At 43.8% G+C, this 20,272-nt stretch overlaps 1 protein-coding gene across 4 annotated transcripts; it reads right to left on the reverse strand.

The window, feature by feature from the left end:
* Positions 1-13,451: 13,451 nt before the first annotated feature.
* FBXL12 (F-box and leucine rich repeat protein 12) lies at positions 13,452-20,225 on the reverse strand. 4 transcript variants are annotated; one of them, XM_065917723.1, is made up of 3 exons: positions 19,913-20,225; positions 19,730-19,802; positions 13,452-14,926 (listed from the first exon to the last, which is right to left on the reverse strand). In XM_065917723.1, the coding sequence occupies exons 1-3, from the start codon at positions 19,996-19,998 to the stop codon at positions 14,105-14,107; spliced, it is 981 nt and encodes a 326-aa protein (XP_065773795.1). In that variant the 5' UTR covers positions 19,999-20,225; the 3' UTR covers positions 13,452-14,104. The 4 variants fall into 4 exon arrangements, with proteins under 4 accessions (XP_065773795.1, XP_065773797.1, XP_065773798.1 ...); XM_065917725.1 differs by lacking the exon at positions 19,913-20,225 and adding an exon at positions 17,096-17,172 and having other exon boundaries at positions 19,730-19,773; XM_065917726.1 differs by lacking the exon at positions 19,913-20,225 and adding an exon at positions 17,096-17,172 and having other exon boundaries at positions 19,632-19,730.
* Positions 20,226-20,272: the final 47 nt, after the last annotated feature.

Here is a 20,272-nt window from a genome sequence, read left to right on the forward strand (position 1 = left end):
TAAAAAAAGCATTTTCCTGGCAAAGCCCCCTTGCCTGCCCACTTGCATCTCTCACAAGCATCCTGGATTCCTTCTGCACTGAGACATAAAAATAGCTGAGTCTCAGGAAGTCCAGATACAAGATACTGACACCCACTCCAGGTAGAAAAAGTTAATGATTAATGATGGTAGGCTGTCCACAAGCATGTAGACCCCAGATCATTTGGACCTGAGGGTTAATGATGCTGACTCCTACTTACCACACCACCAGTGCTCCAGAAGAATTCAAGCCCATCACTCCCTTGATCCTTATCACCTACGCCTGAGCATTAGCCCTGTCTATAAGACCTCTCCCTATTCCCTAAGGAGTGGGGCACAGTTCATGAGGCACTAGCCTGCTGTATTCCCTCTTTGCCTGGAGAAGGAATAAAGCCACTCTTTTCTTCTCCTCCGTAAGTAAATTTTCCTTTCCCAGGATAGCTTTGGGTTCTAACAATGCTTACTGCTTGGAGTTTGGCAGGAAAGGAGTGACAGTTTGGCAAATGAGAAAACTAGGACTCAGAGTTATCTAGACACAGTATTTCCACATTAACCACCCCCCTCAACCCCCAACAATCAGACTGAAGGGTTTTAGGGACTGTCTTAGAATTTCTGGAGGAAGAATGAACAGCAAGGGCAAAGATCCTGAGGCAGGAAATGTTTGGCCTCTTTGACCAACAGCAGAAGTTCAGTACCTAAGGTGATGGAAGTGAACTGGGCAGGATGGAAACCAGCAGGAAATAAAATTAGAGAAGTAACAGTGTCAGAGTATATGGGGGTTATCTGGGCAACTATAAGAATATTGGGTTTAACTCTGAGTGCAGTGGGGAACCCCTGAGGGCTTTGAGCTACAAGAGGAGCATTATCTGATATATATTTTTAAAAGATCTCTGTCTTCTGTGTGGGGCTTCCCAGGTGGTGCTAGTGGTAAAGAACCCACCTGCCAATGCAGGAGACACAATAGACAAGAGTTCGATCCCTGGGTAGGGAAGATCTCCTGGAGGAGGACATGGAAACCCATTCCACTATTCTTGCCTGGAGAATCCCGTGGACAGAGGAGCCTGGAGGTCTACAGTCCATGGGGTCGCAAAGAACTGGACACAACTGAAGTGACTGAGCATGCACGTCTTTTGTGTGACTCCAAGGAAGCAAAGATAGAATTGGGGAGGATGATTTTAAAAGTTAAGGCAAGAACCTCCCTGGTGGTCCCGTGGCTAAGACTCCCACTCCCAATGCAGAGAGCCCAAGTTCGAGCTCTGGTCAGGGAAACTAGATCCCACATGCTGCAATGAAAATCAAAGATCCTGAGTGCAATGAAAATCAAAGAACTGGAGCAGCCAAATAAATAAAATAAATTATTTTTTAAAAAAGAAAGTTAAGTCAATAATCCCGATGACAGATGGAAATGTCTGAACAAGCATGTCAGGGGAGAATAGACAGAGTAGGACGCCATTTGCAAAAAGTATGTGTTTAATTGCATGTACTCCCCCTTCACCAAAATAACATCTATATTGACATTTCCCCCGACTGTTTGGAGCATTTTCTCGGAGCTATCTGAGGAGCTGTCTCCCAGGCTACAGTCCTCATTTTGCTACAAATAAAATTTAACTCACAAGTCTCACTCTGTGCTTTTTTTTTTTTAAGCCAGCACTCTATCTCCTTCTATCTGAGACCTCAAGCATGCCCCTGGACCCTTTAGGACCTGTGACTAATGAACCTGTGTTTTCAAGTTCCCTGATGATCATTGATGAAGTGCTTCTTGGAATTGTCAACAAAACAATTAATTAGTAGTCAATCCAAGGACGAAATATAGAATTTTATTCTAGCCAAGCTAAGGGTTATCCGTATAATCTGGGAGAGAGTCTTTTAGAAAGCCCTGAGGACTTTTCCATTGGTTAGAGATCAAAGCACAGTTATATACTTTTTTTTCCAGGAAAAGAAAAGAAAAAAAAATCAAAGTGACATGCTGAGAGTTTACAAAGTACAGATTGGATATATAATGGTTCACTGTGATTCTAACAGGGTTGTGAAAGGAATATTATCTCTCAAGGAGTTACCTTGCTGGAGAAATTTGCTCTTTATAATTAAGCAGGTATTCCTGTGTCTTCTAAGGAGGTCTGATTTGTCTATCATACAGATGCACATTGCACACAAAGGGGAGGAGGTAATGGTCCAAATGGGCAAAGAGAGAATCCTATGTTTACATTTTTTCTCACCCTGCCTTAAAATAAGTTTATTTCATCACAATCATAATAAGAAACCATAAAGGCCAGTCCAGCCACACAGTGTTGGCCCCCATTGGGGGAATGTCCACGGGGGCTCATCCCAATGAGTCTGGGCCCAGGTGAGTGCCCAGGCACCCCTAGATGATAGCAACTCTATCAATATGCTGTTGTTCAGTTGCTAAGTCGTGTCAGACTCTCTTCGACCCCACAGACTGCAGCATACCAGGCACCAGGCTTCCCTGTTAACCATCTCCAGGAGCTTGCTCAAACTCTTGTCCATTGAGTCAGTGGTGCTATCCAACCATCTCATCCTCTGTGGCCTCCTCCTCCTCCTGCCTTCAGTCTTTCCCAGCATCAAGGTCTTTTCCAATGAGTCAGCTCTTCAAATCAGGTGGCCAAAGTATTGGAGCTTCGGCTTCAGTATCAGTCCTTCCAAAGAATATTCAGGGTTGATTTCCTTTAGGATTGACTGGTTTGACCTCTTTGCTGTTCATGGGACTCTCAAGAGTCTTCTCCAGCACCACAATTCAAAAGCATCAGTTCTTCATCACTCAGCCTTCTTTATGGTCCAACTTTCACATCAAAACAGGTATGCCTCTAAGTTAGTCTGAGTTAGGGAAGAGACTCCATTTCTCTGGCTTCCTAGGTCCAAGTAGGGGAAATTTCAGCTGAAGTGACAGTTCTGATTCTTTTCTGCTCATAAAACACCCACACACTTTATTTGACTAGTGGATTTGGAAGAAGGAGCTGAGTTTGAATGGTTCATGCCCTTTCTCTCTGGCTTTTGGAGTCAGCTGGACCCCAGAGAGAGAGTGTTGCCCTAAAGGTCCAGGAGAGAGTGACAAAACATGAAATCTGGTGCAATGGATCAGGGAACCTGCAACCTCTATTGGACTGAGATGCAGAGTCCACTCTGAGTCCAGCTTTTATTCCTGATTGCAGACTAGAAAACTTTCTTTGATCTATCTTTCCCAAGATACTATGTTGACATAGTCCAGATCTTGTTTTTACACCAGGCCATTCCCTTCTGGGATAGTCTAGGGAACAGTCAACAAGTGTGTAGACAGTGTTCATACCTAACGCCGACCCGGTGTTCCAAGGTCCATGCTTTCATGATCCCAGTCATACTCCTTTCTGGGTCTGGCCTTGGGGTCTGTAACAAGGCTATTATTCTAAGAAAAACATGATGAAAAAAATGTTTTTTTTATCATTGTTGATATATCATCAACACAGTTTCTTGATATATGCTGTTTTTCCAGGTGCTATTTCTATGAAATTTCTCAAGGCTGTGACAGTACATTATTAGAAATTCCCACTTCAAGAGGGTATTTTGGTCAGGTTGGGACCATGTAGCTGATATCCAGAGGAGCCTTGTGGTTGACTAGCTGTGCCATGCCTGAGTAGGTTGGGCACATTAAGGGGTGAAATGTCAGAAAACCCATCGAGTTGCATAAGGAAGCCACGTGTTCCAGTCCTGCCTTTATGGGCCATGAAGCTGATGTTTTCATTGCTAGTTCCTGTGACTGGTCTCGACCTCAGAAGCGAAACGAAGAGATGCCAATGATTGTTTTCTGTCCAAAGTCACAATAATAGAATGCCAACTGAAAATTGTCGCTTGCCCTCTGATTCTATAAGAATGAAGTCACTAGTGGGAATTCCCGGTGGTCTAGTGGTTAGGACTTGGTGCTTTTAGTGTGGGAGCCCAGGTTTGATCCCTGGTTGAGGAAGATCCCACAAACTGTATTGTGTCGCAAAAAAAAAAAAGAATAAAGTCACTAGCCATTGCAATGACTTCAACACACCCTGGAAGGAGTTCAGGATAGAAATCAGGAATGAGGCACTCTGTGCACAGAGAAAAACTGGCAGAACAGGTCTTCCAAGGGTTAGATATTTCAGGAGATTTTCCGAGTCTAATTTCTTCTCATATTTAGAAAAGCACTAAAATTATTAAGAGAGACATCTGCTCCTTGAGACTAACAGAAACCTTCTACCAAAATGTGGCTGGATTGCACCTATCCCCCTTCACTAGAATCATATATCTACTCACCTCCTCCCCTATTTGAGAGCAATTCCTCAGAGCTGTCTGAGAGACTGTCTCCTGAGCTTTAGTCCTCATTTGGTCCCAAATAAAAATTAAATCACAACTCTTACATTGTGCTTTTCTTTTTTTAGTCGACAAGACAACATTTTAGAAGATGATAAGCCAAACTTCTTACAGTGATTCCCTGTGGGGTCTAGGATGAGAAATAGACTCACTTTCTGTAATGTTAATTTTATTTACAAGGGACTTCCCTGGCAGTCCAGTGGTTAAGACTGTAACAGTTAAGACTTCCCTGCAGGGTCCACAGGTTCAATCCCTGGTCTGTGAGCTAAGATCCCACATCCCATGTGGTGGCAAAAAAAAAAAAAAAAAAAAAAAAAAAAAAAAAAAAAAATATATATATATATATATATATATATATATATATATATATTTACAACATCAGGACAATTTCTTTTTAACCAAAAACTAAATGTTTTCAAGGCTTGTATGTGTATGTGTGTGCTCAGTCTCTCAGGTGTCCATGACTCTTTGCAATCCTATGGACTACAGCCTGCCAGGCTCCTCTGTCCATGGAATTTTCCAGGCAAGAATACTGGAGCAGGTTGCCATTTCCTAGTCTAGTGGAGCTTCCTGACCCAGGGATTGAACCTGAGTCTCTTGTGTCTCCTGCACTGATAGTTCCCTGTGCCAACTGGGAAACCCTCTCTTCAAGGCTTTTTTTTTTTTTTTTTTTTTTAATATATACTTATGTACTTGGCTGCTCTTGGTCTTAGTTTTGGCATGCAGGATCTTTAGTTGGGGCACGTGAAATCTAGTACTCTGACCAGGAATCGAACCCAAGTCCCCTGCATTTGGAAACATGGAGTCTTAGCCACTAGACAACCAGGGAAGTTCCACGAGGCTTATTTTATACTTTATTTTCTAATTGAAATATAGTTGATTTTACAGTGTTGTGTTAATTCCCACTCAAAAATTCTATGTTTAAACACAAATAACCATCCATAGGTGAATGGATAACAAATTACTGCCTCTAGTCATATGATGGACTACTACTCAGGAAGAAATTTTTTGTTTGTCTGTTTGTTTTCTTTTTTTTTCTTTTTTCTTTTTGTTAGGAAGAAATGTTTTTTACTTATTTTTTTCTGTTTGTTTGGTTTTTAGGGGACAATTTGTTGGTTAATGTTTGGAGTTTTGGTGGGGGTTTTTTTTGTTTGTTTTTGCCATACTGCACTGCTTCCTGGATCTTATTTCTCCCACCAGGGATCGAAGCTGGGCCCCCTGCAGTGGAAGTGAGGATTCCTAATCACCTGATCACCCAGGAATTACTTTGAACAAATTTTTGATCCTTGAAACAATCTTGATAAATCTCAAAATTTTTATGCTGGGTAAAAGGAACAAGACCTCTCCTCCCAAATACACACACACACACACACACAAACACACCATATGATTGTATTTCCACAAAATTCTTAGAAAAGCAAAATAATTTCTAGTGACAGAAAGGAGATCAATGGTTGCCTAGAGCCTGTGCTCTGCAACAAGAGGAGCCAACCCAATGAGAAGCCCAGGCACAACAACTAGAAAGTACCTCCTGCTAACCACAACTAGAGAATGCCTGCATGCAGCAACCAAGACCCAGCACAGCCAAAAATAAACAAATGAGTAAATAAAGTTTTTAAGACAAATAAATAAAAGACAGTTGTTGGAGGATATAGGGAATGAAAAGTGACCACTGAAATGAGAAGGCTGAAGTGACCACTGAAATAAGACTGAAAAACAAGGCAAGCAGCTTTATATAGTCAATGGATCGATTTATTAGAGGGTGACTTGCTCATGGGCTTCCCAGGTGGTGCTAGCAGTAAAGAATCTGTCTGCCAGTGCAAGAGACATAAGAGATGCAGGTTCAATCCCTGGGTTGGGAAGATCCCCTGGAAGAGGGCAGGGCAACCCACTCCAGTATTTATGCCTGGAAAAATCCCATGGACAGAGGAGCCTGGAAGGTTCTGGTTCATAAGGTCTCAAAGAGTCAGACATGACTGAAGCAACTTAACACACTCACAACTTGCTCACAGGGTGGGATCAGGTATATGACAATTGAGAAGCATTCATGGCCTCACTCTCACCCCTGAGGGACCTTTGGACAATGTTTAGTTAACCTAGGGTCTGGGGGAAGGTGCTGGGAAACAGAATGTACATTGCTAAGTCAAGATTTATAAATGAGTAACTAGTCTCATGGGCACTGGGAATACAACAGTGAAAGTTTTCATCGCTGTTTGGGGACTATCAGAGCATAGAGGCCAACCAATCCTAACGACTGTTAAACAATATCTCTTAACTACAAGGCCCTTGATGACAGAGGTTTACTGTACAGTACATTTCTGCATGGGGTCAGTAGAAGGACAGGAGGAATTATAAGGGCCCAAGATGGCATCAGTTATGCTAACAGCCATCCTACCAATGTCTCCACATCTGTCTCCTTACTATACACAATTCAACAAGCTCCAGGTACATTCTGTTTTATTTTATTTGTATTTTTTAGTGGGGGTGTGAAGTAAAAGAGTAGCTTTATTGCTTTGCCAGGCAAAGGGGGCCACAGAGGGCTAATGCCCTTAAAACTGTGTGTTCCGATGTGGAAGGGGCAGTGAGGCATTTTTATAGTAATACATCAAAGAGGAAGGCATGATCAGCTCATGGACATTCTTCTGATTGGTTGGTGGTGAGGTAGCTGGGAGTCAACATCATCAACTTTCTGGTTCCAACCGTTCTGGGGTCTCTGTGCTTATGGAGAGCACACAGCCACTTTCTCCCACCTGGTGGGGGTTTTGTTACAGTAAGTCCCCTGTAGGAACCTTCAAGCTGAGAACTTTTGCAGATACAAACATAATCTGGTTCCAGCCAGAAACCAGAACCTGTGCCATCAACGTCATGCATTAACGAAAATGCAGCTGCACTCCATCTCCTATTGCTGACGGTCCTTCAGCTCTACCACTTTCCACCTCCTCTCCGTCCTCCAGTCAGTAACTCTTCTTGCCTGTTCACTAGAGGCCAACTCCTGTTTGCCAGCCATTGTACTGTACTACTGAATTTTCAATAAATTTTTTTAAGTTGAAGAAAGTAGGGAAAACCACTAGACCATTCAGGTATGACTTCAATCAAATCACTTACGATTATATAGTGGAAGTGACAAATAGATTCAAGAGATTAGATCTGATAGAGTGCCTCCATTCATAGAACTATAGATGGAGGTTTGTGACATTGTACAGGAGGCCGTGATCAAGACCATCCACAAGAGAAAGAAATGCAAAAAGGCAAAATGGTTGTCTGAGGAGGCCTTACAAATAGCTGAGAAAAGAAGAGAATCAAAGGATAAAAGGCAAAGGAGAAAAGGAAAGACATACTCATTTGAATGCAGAGGTCCAAAGAATAGCAAAGAGAGATAAGCCTTCCTCAGTGAACAATACAAAGAAATAGAGGAAAACAATAGAATGGAAAAGGCTAGAGGTCTCCTCCAAAGAATAAGAGATACCAAGGGAACATACCATGCAAAGATGGGCACAATAAGGAACAGAAATTGTATGGACCGAACAGAAGCAGAAGATAGTAAGAAGAGGTGGCAAGAATACACAGAAGAACTATACAAAAAAGATCTTCAAGATCCAGATAACCATGATGGTGTAACCACTCACCTAAAGCCAGACATCCAGATTGTAAAGTCAAGTGGGCCTTAGGAAGTATCACTATGAACAAAGCTAGTGGAGGTGATAGAATTCCAGTTGAGTTATTTCAAATCCTAAAAGATGATGCTTTGAAAGTACTGCATTCAATATGCCAAGAAATTTGGAAAACTCAGCAGTGGCCACAGAACTGGAAAAGGTCAGTTTTCATTCCAATCACAAAGAAAGGCAATGCCAAAGAATGTTCAAACTACAGCACAATTGCACTCAGCTCACACACTAGTAAAGTAATGCTCAAAATTCTCCAAGTGAGGCTTCAATAGTACATAAACCATGAACTTCCAGACGTTCAAGCTGGATTTAGAAAGGGCACAGGAACCAGAGATCAAATTGTCAACATCTGTTGGATCATAGAAAAAGCAAAAGAATTCCAGAAAAACATCTATTTCTGCTTTATTGATTACGCCAAAGTCTTTGACAGTGTAGATCACAGCAAACTGTGGAAAATTCTTAAAGAGATGGGAATACCAGACCACCTCACCTGCCTCCTGAGAAATCTGTCTGCAGGCCAAGAAGAAACAGTTAGAATCGGACGTGGAACAATGGACTGGTTGCAAATTGAGAAAGGAGTACCTCAAGGCTGTATATTGTCACCCTGCTTATTTAACTTATATGCAGAGTATATCATGAGAAACACTGGGCTGGAGGAAGCACAAGCTGGAATCAAGATTGCCAGGAGAAATATCAATAACCTCAGATATGCAGACGACACCATCCTTATGGCAGAAAGTGAAGAGAAACTGAAGAGCTTCTTGATGAAAGTGAAAGAGGAGAGTGAAAAAGTTGGCTTAAAGCTCAACATTCTCACAAAGAGTGAACTAACACATATATACGGAATTTAGAAAGATGGCAACGATGGCCCTATATGCAGGGCAGAAGAAGAGACGCAGAAGTACAGAACAGAAATTTGAACTCTGTGGGAGAAGGTGAGGGTGGGATGTTTCGAAAGAACAGCATGTATATTATCTGTGGTGAAACAGACCACCAGCCCAGGTGGGATGCTCGGGCCTGGTGGGCTGGGAAGACCCAGAGGAATCGGGTGGAGAGGGAGGTGGGATGGGGGACCGGGATGGGGAATACGTGTAACTCTATGGCTGATTCGTATCAATGTATGACAAAACCCACTGAAAAATAAAAATAAATAAATAAATAAATAAAAGCTCAACATTCAGAAAGCTAAGATCATGGCATCCGGTCCCATCACTTCACGGCAAATAGATGGTGAAACAATGGAAACAGTGACAGACTTTATTTTCTTGGGCTCCAAAATCACTGCAGAAGGTGACCACAGTCATGCAATTAAAAGACACTTGTTCCTTGGAAGAAGAGCTATGACCAAACTAGACAGCATATAAATAGCAGAGACATTACTTTGCCAACAAAGGTCTGTCTAGTCAAGGCTATGGTTTTTCCAGTTGTCATGTATGGATGTGAGAGTTGGACTATAAAGAAAACTGAGTGCCAAAGAATTGATGCTTTTGAACTGTGGTGTTGGAGAAGACTCTTGAGAGTCACTTGGACTGCAAGGAGATCCAACCAGTCCATCCTAAAGGAAATCAGTCCTGAATATTCATTCAAAGGACTGATGTTGAAGCTGAAACTCCAATACTTTGGCTACCTGATGTGAAGAACTGACTCACTGCAAAATACTCTGAAGCTGGGAAAGATTGAAGGCAGGAGGAGAAGGGGATGACAGAGGTTGAGATGGTTGGATGGCATCACCAACTTGAAGGACATGAATTTGAGCAAGCTCCAGGAGATGGTGAAGGACAGGGAAGCCTGGTGTGTTGCAGCCCATGGGGTCGCAAAGAGTTAGACATGACTGAGTGACTGAACTGAAATGAACTGGACTTTCAAGGTACCGTATTATAAGATTTAAAATGTTTTCCATATTTTTTGTTTGTTTTTCTGCATTATTTGTGTGAAAATTGTTATAAACCTGTTACAATATAGTACTGTACAGTAATTGTGTTATTTGAATACCTAGGTTAACAAATAGGACTTATGAACACACTCTTAGAACAAAACTCATTCATATGTAGGGACTTACAGTATCTAAAAAACAGCTCAAAGACAATGTTATTGCTTGAGGGGAGAACCAGGACTCCTGCCCCAAGGCTTCACTATGGTCCAAGTACTTATATATTTTTGGTTGTGCTGGGTCTTGGCTGCTGCACTTGGGCTTTCTCTAGCTGTGATGATGGGGGGCTACTCTTTGGTGCGGAGCATGGGCTTCTCATTGTCATGGCTTCTCTTGCTCTGGAGCACAGGCTCTAGGCATGCAGGCCTCAGTAGTTGCAGGACACAGGCTCAGTAGTTGTGATGTAGTTGCTCCATGGCAAGAGGATCCTCCCAGACCAGGGATCGAACCTGTGACCCCTGCATTGGAAGGTGGATTATTATCCACTGTGCCACCTGGGAAGTCCCAGAAACATTTTAAAACAGAGGACAGCCTTAAGTCCCCAAGTCCTTATCTAGGAAAAGGCACTGATTGTGATGGGGAGGATCTCAAGTGAGGAGGAGCTGTCTGATGTCCTACAACTCCACCAACCTTCAGAGCTAAACTCAAGGAAGGGACCACTAAGATAGAATGAGCCTCCACCAGGTGATCCTGGGAAAAACACACCTCTAACTAGTGGTGTGCTGCAGCCAGTTCATGCCAGCGTAGCGGAGCTGGTTGCTAAACTTTCATGAATTTCTTGAGCCAAGTTGTTAAACTGTTGGTAGTTTGAAACCAGCCATGGCAGAGAGTCTTACACCACAAAAATCTGCACATGCTACAAGTGCGGGGCGGAGGAATCAGAACTCCCCCCCGCCCCCGCCACCACCTGCTAACCCCAGCCATTAAGCATTTCTGTGTACCCCACTGCCTCTAACTCCATATCTGTTGCTCCATTCCCACTGGAAAGGCAGGAAAGGAGCTGCTCCAGGCTGAATATCAGTAGGAAATGGCAACACACTCCAGTACTCTTGCCTGGGAAATCCCTCGAACAGAGGAGCCTAGCAGGCTCCAGTCCATGGGGTTGCAGAGTCAGATATGACTTAGTGATTAAACAACAACACTCCATCTCCAGGGCGACCAGCAGAGGCCAGGACAGGGCTTCTGTCGATCTCTCCATCACACCCCCCCTCCCAACAGTATATACCAGATCTCCAAACACCCTCTACCAAGGTGACAGATCGCTTGGTCATTTCCCTTCCTGAGATGTTCCCAGGGCCCATGCCCCAGCCTGGATCAACCTGTTCCCCTAGATGCCTTGGGCAGGAGCTGCTAGATTTGGTCCCAGTGTGGGACAAAATAGACCCTAACTATGGCCACATTAGGGGAGCAGTCATACCCTGGTCTTCATGTGGTCAGATGGGAAGGACTGCCCCAGTGGGAAAAGAATGAAACATCTGGGTCCTCTCTGATAGGTGAACTTGAAAAAAAGAACCAAGGGTATCCAGCTCAGCCCCCTTTCCTGTCTCCTGGCTCTGCCCACCACAAAGCAAGCACACTGAACTGGCAGGCAGGTGGTGAGCCTGCAAAGCCATACACACCCAGCTCCAGTCAGAAGTAACACTCATGGATAAACAACACGGTCCTAGGGACTTCACTTGGTCCAGTGGTTAGGACTCCATGCTTCCACTGCTGGGGGCACAGGTTTGATCCCTGGTCGGGGAACTAAGATCTCACAAGCTGTGAGGTGTGGCCAGAAAAGACCAAAAAAAAAAAAGACTCAACAAGGTCCTATTGCATAGCACAGGGAACTATATTCAATGTGTACTAAGCTGCTTCAGTCCTATCTGATTCTGTGACCCTATGGACTGCCGCCCACCAGGCTCCTCTGTCCATGGGATTCTCCAGGGAAGAATACTGGAGTGGAAAAAAAAAAAAAAAAGAATACTGGAGTGGGTTGCCATGCCCTCCTCCACTGGGTCTTCCCAACCCAGGGATCGAACCAGCATCTCTTATGTCTCCTGCATTGGCAGGTAGATTCTTTACCACTGAGCCATCTGGGAAGTCCATTATATTCAATATTCTGGGATAAACCATAGTGGGAAAACATATAAAAAAGAATGCATAGGGATTCCCCTGGTGGTCCAGTGGTTAAGACACCCTGCTTCTGAGAGAGTTAAAGCTTAGGGCCCTTTAAAGAGGCCAACACTCTCGCTCATACTTTCCTTAAGCCTTGTGCAACAATGTATCTTGCCTGAGAACTGGCCTTGCTTTAGGTCTGGAACTAATGACTGCACAATGTCTTACTCATGGAAATGCTCTTTGTAGACTCTACGAATAATTATAATTGTAACAAATCTTGCCTGGGAACCTGCTTCTCAAGACTTGTAGTCCTGATGACACAGCAATAGTATATCTCGACCGGAGACATTGGCCAGGACCATTCCCCCGGCTAATCTTGTGCCAAAGTTATCACAGGATGTATGCCTTGGGAAAGGGTATGGTGAAACTTTTACAACCTTGAGGTGTTATTTTTATTTATTTTCACTAGCTGGCAGAAGAGTATATAATGCCCTGCCCAAACTAGCAAGCCAGGTATTCTCCTGACCCTTTCTGATGTCTATGTCAGAAGCTTCTTCTGTCATTTTCACTTCAAATAAAAATCTACACAAAGCTCTGAGTGACTGAGACTGTCTTTGGTCTGGAGTTAAATCTTCTCCTTTAGGGACCACAAACCCGGCAACACCATTCACTGTAAGCTTCTTTCACTTCCATTGCAGGGGGCACAGGTTTGATCCCTGGTTGGGAAACTAAGATCACACATGCCATGTTGCAAAAAAAATAAATAAATAAAGGATATGCACACATATATGTATAACTGAGTCATGAGTCACTTTGCTGTACGGCAGAAATGAACACAACATTGTAAATCAACTCTACTTCAAAAAAAAAAAAAAAAAAACCACCTCATTTCAAGGGTAGGCATTTAGGATCGCTATCCATCTGCCACCTGCATCTTTCAAGTGGTTCAGACTCAAAAGGCAGGAAAACGAGTTGCTACTTACTGAACCCCTAAAACCAAAGCCACCTGTGAGGCCCTTCCAACGTCTCCCCATCATGTTTGATTTCACTTTCTATTGTTCCCTCGGCCACTCGGACCTTCTTCCCATCCTCAGAAAATGCCAAGTTCATTATTTCCATCTCAGGTCTTTGCTTTCTTTTCTTTCCTAGTGCTCCCCAGGGCTGCTTCCTCATTGCCTCCCAGGTTTCCCCTCAGAGAAGCCCACCCTGCCCACCAAACCAAACACATGTGCATCCATCGTGTGGCCCTAGTTTATTAGCGCAGTCTCTAAAACTGTTCTATGCATGTGTTCACCTGTTGATCACCCTGCCTTCTTCCTTGTGTTTCATTCATTGCTGTGGTCCCAGTGCCTAGAATAGTCCCTGCAAAATAGTTTGAGACACATTTGTTGAATAAATAAACCAAACGCTTTTCTAAAAAAAAATGATTATTTGTCTTTAATAGCAAAATCACACTATGGAAAATTGGGAAAATCCAGAATACAAAATACAGAAGGGACAGCTTTGAATCTTTACTAACATTTTGATCATCAAAGCGTGAGTTGTATCTGCCCTCCTTTCCGTGTCTCCTGTGTGCATGTAGGTCTGTCAGTGGTGTGTCTGCGTGTTAATGCCATGTTAGTGTGCAGGTGTGCATGCACAGATAGCCCTTCCAGGCTTCCTAAGGGGTCTCGGCCCCTCAAGTCTCCCTAACTCCTAATCTGCCCTTCCGCACCATCCTGTTCCTGAGAACAGCTCTTCATGGAGGGCCTTTGGTGGGCCGGGGGTGGTAAACATTAAGGCTCTGCAAGGTAACCATGAGGTAGCTGTGGTCTTCTTCATTTCCAGATGTGAGGATAGGGCCTCCGAGAGGCTGGCTCATGTCACAGAGGCCATACAGCTGGTGAACCACGATTCTGATGACCTGAAGACACCAAGGCCTGGGTTCTCTCTACCTGTGGTCTTCAGGCCGCTCCAACCTGATTACTTGCCTACTGGCAAGGTGCTGTCCAGAGGGTCTGGATCTCATTAATGAAAGTTAAGAGGGGGGGGGGGGTCCCTGGGTCGGGGGTTGGGGGTGCAGTCACATCCACCAGTCCATGGACTCTTTGGGTAAGGCCCTGACAATGACCATACAGTGGGGTAGCCCCTTAGACAGGATTCTTTCTGCCTCCTGACCCTCCCAGCCCAGCCCCTGCAGCTCAAGGACCCTGAGCTTGGGCATGGTGAGGCAGGAGGCGAGGATCTCCTGCGGGGAAGGCATTTCCGGGGTAACAAGCGGCCCCAGCAGGCACAGACTCTCCAGGGCTGGCATGCCCTCCAGGACAGACAGGCCAGGGGCCGAGAGGCCCCGTACGGTCAGCCGTATCTTCCGCACGTCTCGGAGGTGGCGGCTAATGGCCAAGAGGGTGCTGTCGGCCGAGAGGGTACAGCCCAGCACCTCCAGCCTCTGCAGGTAGTTCAGCTCCTGCAGGCCCATATCCAGCCCAGTCTCGGTCACGCGGTAAGTGCCGCCCAGCACCAGCGAGCGCAGGGCGCGGAAGCGTGTGAGGCCCTGCAGGTGCTCGTCGCGGAAGGCGGGGACGCGGTCCAGCACGATGCGCTCGAGCAGGGGCAGCACTGTGGGGTCCTGCTCTTTATGGAGCCAGGCCATGGAGATCTCACAGCTGTGCAGCTCCAGGGTCCGCAGGGTGCAGGGCAGGCTGGCGATGGGCACCATGCTCAGGTTGGCCACGTGCAGGCAGAGGCGCTGGAGGTTGGGGCACTTCTGACCCAGGGCCCTCATCAGGGCAGGGGACAGCTGGGGAGCCTGGGAGCCTGAGAACAGGTAACCGCCCATCCTCAGGGAATGGAGCCTGGATGCCATGTACCGGCGGAGAAGGTGCCACATGACTTTGGGCCGCATCTGTAAGAGCCAGAGGTGGGAGGGTGTCTGGACCAGAGATATGGGGCATCTTCCAGGGACCCCACCCGCCTGGAGACAGACAAGCCCCAGCAGGTGTTCTGAGGCTCCCTGGGAATTCTGTCCTTCCCTCCCCAGCCTCACTCAACCAGATGCCTTTCCAGGAGTAACAGGATGGTTTAACCCCACCATTTTGACCTCTAAGTTTGAACAAAAGCAATGATGGATATCATCATATCTGTCTTTACCAGAACAGTGAGTCTCATTACTTTCTGGAATAAGTAAGAAAGTGAAACAACAACAACAAAAAGCCTGTTTCTAAACCTTTCAACTCCTTGCACAATGAAAACCACTATGATCTGTATATATACCCTAGGAAAATGTTACTGCTGTCTAATTTATGAAATAATACTACTGATTCCAGGTTTAATAAAACTTTATATCTTTTTAAGATTTTTTTAAAAAAGTGAATCCACCCAGCAATATTTTTATCTTTCTTTTCCTTTTTTTGGCCATCCCATGTGGTATGTGGGATCTTAGTTCACCAACCAGGGATCAAACCCTCGCCTCCTGCAGTGGAAGTCTGGAGTCTTAACCACTGAACCACCAAGGAAGTGCCTATCCCATTCTTAACGACCACCTTCTCATAGAAATGAGCAACACAAAATAAAAACTGAAAATGGTTAAAACTGCCCAGGGTAAATTAGATCTAGGTTTAAAAAAAAAAATCATAGCTTAGTAATAGTGAAAGCTGCAAAATTTAACCCTGGGAAGTTAGACTTGTAGAAAACAAACAAACTATAACTAACTAGTATTTCATGTATTTTATTGCATGTACGGTTTACCTTTAAAAAAAAAAAAAAAAGCAGAAAAAAGAAATTGCATGCCATAGAATTTGTTGACTTTTTCTGGTAAATATGAATTTTTTATTAGCAAAATCTATGACCAGTCAAGACGATAGTCTGCTGTCTCTCAGCTACTCCTTTTCTGTTGGGTTCCTGGCATTCCGAATCCTTTTATTCCTAAATTCATGTTTTTCACACTTTCATTGAAATATAGTTGATTTACAGTGTGTTATAATGTATTAGTTTTGGTACAGAGAGAAGTGATTCAGTGATTGCTATTTTGGTGTACAGCAATATATATATTATATATATACATGTATATATATATATATATAATATATATGTAAAAGTGAAAGAGTTAATCACTCAGTCGTGTCTGACTCTTTGTGACTCCATGGACTGTCACCCACCAGGCTCCTCTGTCCATGGAGTTCTCTAGGCAAGAATACTAGAGTGGGTAGTCATTCCCTTCTCCAGGAGACCTTTCTGACCAGGGATCAAACCCAGATCTTCTGAATTTCAGGCAGATTCTTTATCAGCTGAGCCACCAGGGAAGTCCTATGTATATATATATATATGGGTGAATATATATATATATATTTTTTTTTACATTCTATTCCATTACATTCCATTTTAGGTTATTACAAGATATTGCGTATTGTTCCCTGTGCTATACAGTAGGTCCTTGTTGGTTATCTATTTTCTATATAGTAGTATGTATATTTTAATCTCAAACTCCTAATTTATCCCTCCCCCCTGTTAACTACTCTTGAATCAAATCTTAATGATCAAATTTAGACCTGCAAATTTGGGCTGAGGAAAGGGACTCACTAGAAACACTGGCCACTAAAAGGTAACTCACAAGAGTGGAAGCCACTGTTAGCAAAATATCAAATGGCCGCAAAGCCTGAAGTTGAGTCATTTTTACTTTTAAAAAGACAAAATCAGAAAATCCTTTAAGTTTCATGATATCAAACACTAGCCAGGATGTGGAGAAGCAGTTCTTGGGTCCTGCTGGTGGGACTTGGTCTGGCTACTTTGAAATGCAATCTGGTTTTTACTGAAATTTAAAATATGGACACCCACTGGCACCTGTTCTGTTTTTAAAAATACGGGACTATCTACTGCCTTTCTGGGAAAGAACTAGGTGACCTGGGTGACAGACGCAGGGAGAGACCTTACTTTCCAATGTTCATAATTTTGTACATTTTCAATCCTGTGCATTTATCTTTGGCTCCTCCCCCACTTATGTTTTTTAAACGAATTCTTTAGTTGGTTTAAATGAACACAGTGCCTAACCTAGTAATACCTGTTTTGTGGAATTTACCTTACAGAAATGTTGGTTTCTGACATCCTGGTTTTAACAGCAAAAATGTCCAGTGATAACAGCCATGTAGATAGCAACTAAGAACAAAGAGGATTCAAAGATTCAAACATGGGTAACTCCTCAAGACATGCAGGAAGGAGTGGTAAAAGGATACCTTCAAGGTTAAAGAAAAAAGAAACAATAGTATTTTTGTTGTTTAGCTGCTAAGTCATGTCTGACTCTTTTGTTACCCCATGGACTGTAGCCCGACAGGCTCCTCAGTCCAAGGGATTCTCCAGGCAAGAATACTAGAGTGGGTTGCCGTTTCCTTCTCCAAGGGATCTTCCTGACCCACGGATTGAACTGGTGTCTCTTATGTCGCTGCACTGGCAGGCAGATTTTTTACCACTAGCCCCACCTGGGAAGACTATTATATATATATATATTATAATTTATATGGATACAATTATTTCAACCATAATGGTTAACTTGTATTGAGCAACTACTGTTTGCCAAACGCAGTGCTGAGTATTGAACTAGAAAGAGCTTGCACAGCAGGTCTCCGTCCCCACCCCCACCCCCTCACCTGAAAAAAACGCATTGGCCGAATCTTGCTGCAAGAATACAACTATGATTCAACACAGCCTGACCCCAAAGGCCAATCCTGCTCTTATAACTACCGCCCTTTCTTTCCCTATAAAGCCCCAAGGGTCCAAAAGCATAGAAAATGCTATAGAAGGAAATTCCACATAATAGTGGTTATTCTGGGGAAGGGTAGAGATACCAGGGGATGACTGTCAAAGGCTCTTAGCTTCATTTGTGACAATATTTCAGTGTTTTTTTGGTTTTGTTTTGTCTTAATTTAGATATAATTAACATATAACACTACATTAGTTTCAGGCATACAACGTAATGATTCAGTGTTTGTATGTATTATGACATGATCATCACAATAAGTCTAGTTAATAACCATCACCATACATAGTTATACCACTTCCACATTTTTGTAAGAATTATTCATGATGTGTGATTTTTAAAAATTAAACCTCAAAAAGAGAAATGTAAAACAAATGTCCTAGTTAATCTCTATTATGTATACTAAAGTGTTTTAGAAATGGACTCATCTGCAACTGATTTTGAAGCATACTTAAAAAATAAAATAGGAAAACAAAATAAATAATAATTTAAAAAATAAAAGTTTGATGGAAAGAGGGATGGATGAAGAGATGATAAAACAAATGTATTAAGTATTAGTGGTGGGCAACTCCATGTTCTCGGTACTGTTGTTTTAACTATTATATATGTTTGAAAGTTTTCATAATAAAATAGTCTGGTGGCTTGGAGGTAAAGAATTCGCCTGTTAATGCACTGGGTCGAGAAGATCCCCCGGAGGAGGAAATGGCAACCCACTCTAGTATCCTTGCCTGGGAAAATCCCATGGACAGAGGAGCCTGGCGGGCTACAGTCCATGGGGTTGCAAAAAGTTGGACACGAACGAGTGACCAACACCAACCTAACACCAACAGGTGATTCATATGCACAATAAAGTTTGAGACATGGTCTTACAAAGCTGTTCGTGATAGTAGAAAGTTGGAAATAATCTAACCATCTGTGAACAGGAAAATGGAGAAACAAACTGTGGTATATTCATTTAACAGCAATTAAAAGGAATGAAATAGACTTACAAGTACTAATTAGAATAAATCTCAAAAGTGATGTGTGAATAAAGTTGTTTATGGGTGGATATATTAATATAAGTAAAATAGCATTTAATTATCTAAAAAGTAGAATAGTTTTATCTCAATTTTAGAAACACTTTAACAATACTGTATACTGCTTATAAGCACACACATAGGCAGTAAATAAAAACATGAAGGGATACAAATCCACTTTATAGTCCCAGTTATCTCTGAGGAGGGTTTCAAAAGTGCAAGAAACATATGTGCAAATGTTGTATGCACATGTTTGTATTGAAACATTTGTATGTGTATTTCACAAGTTCTACAGTGAATAACGCCAAAGGTTTAAAAAGATTAAGTCTAGGTGGTGAGTACATACTTTCAGATATTATCCTCTGTACATTTCTATATCTATTTGAAATAGTTCATAATAAAAAGAAAAATGCAAAAGGCCAACTCATTGGAAAAGACCTGATGCTGGGAAAGATTGAAGGCAAAAGGAGAAGGGGGCAGCAGAGGATGAGATGGTTAGAGAGCATCACTAACTCAAAGGACATGAATTTGAGCAGACTCCGGGAGACAGTGAAGGACAGGGGAGCCTGGTGTGCTGCAGCTCATAGGGTCGCAAAGAGTCGGGCAACTTAGCGACTGAACAACAAAGAAAAATAAATAAAGCCCAAGTGGGAGAAAGTTGAAATGATTTGGTTGACTACTCAGGAGATTAATTTTAGAACTAAGTTGACTATTGAAAATTTCTCCATGAAAACTCATCAATAAGCTCTTTTCCTGCAAGACCTTGGTTATACCCATTCTGGAGATGGGGAAGCTGAGGCCTGGAGGTCACTGCAGAGCAAGTAAGGGACGCGGGAGGGACGCACCCGGGAGAGCCTCGCTCGAAACACAGGGTTGGAGGCGTGGTCCTCGAAGTCTGACCAACCCGACCTCGGCCCAGGACTGCCCGGCCAGACCCGCATACCGTGTAGAGCGTCAGGTCGACGTGTCGCCACAGCCACCGGTCGTCCACCAGCTTCTTCCAGTGATGACAGACCCTGGGGGAGGGGACCCGCCGTTAGAACGACCCCGGCTCCGCGAGGACCAGATGTGCATCTCCTGGTGCGCCCCCCGCCTGGCCCTTCCCTCCCGCAGGGGGCGGCCGCACCTGGAGATTCGGATCCGATCCCGGACCGGGAGGTAAGAGAAGATCTCCAGCAGGACCGAGTCGGGCAAGTCGGCAAAAGTCGCCATGATCCCGTTGACACGCACTTCCGCTTCCGTCTAAAGGAACTCGTGGACTCGCCCTGTGGGAGCCCTAAGAAGCGGGGGGAAGAGAGGGTGCGTACAGGGAGGTGGTCGCAGCTTCCGGAAGCTGGCGGAGTTTCGGCTTTCCTCTTGAGGGGATGTGGCTGGACCTGGGAGCCAGACCAGCACGGTATCAGAACTCTGCACAGAGGATTGGGACGGGGACTTGAACCAAGCCCTGGGAGGCGTGGCTAAGGCAATGACGAAGTCCAGGGCGGGG

This window comes from Muntiacus reevesi, chromosome 1 (genome assembly GCF_963930625.1).
Source record: "Muntiacus reevesi chromosome 1, mMunRee1.1, whole genome shotgun sequence".
NCBI classification, from domain to species: Eukaryota; Metazoa; Chordata; class Mammalia; order Artiodactyla; family Cervidae; genus Muntiacus; species Muntiacus reevesi.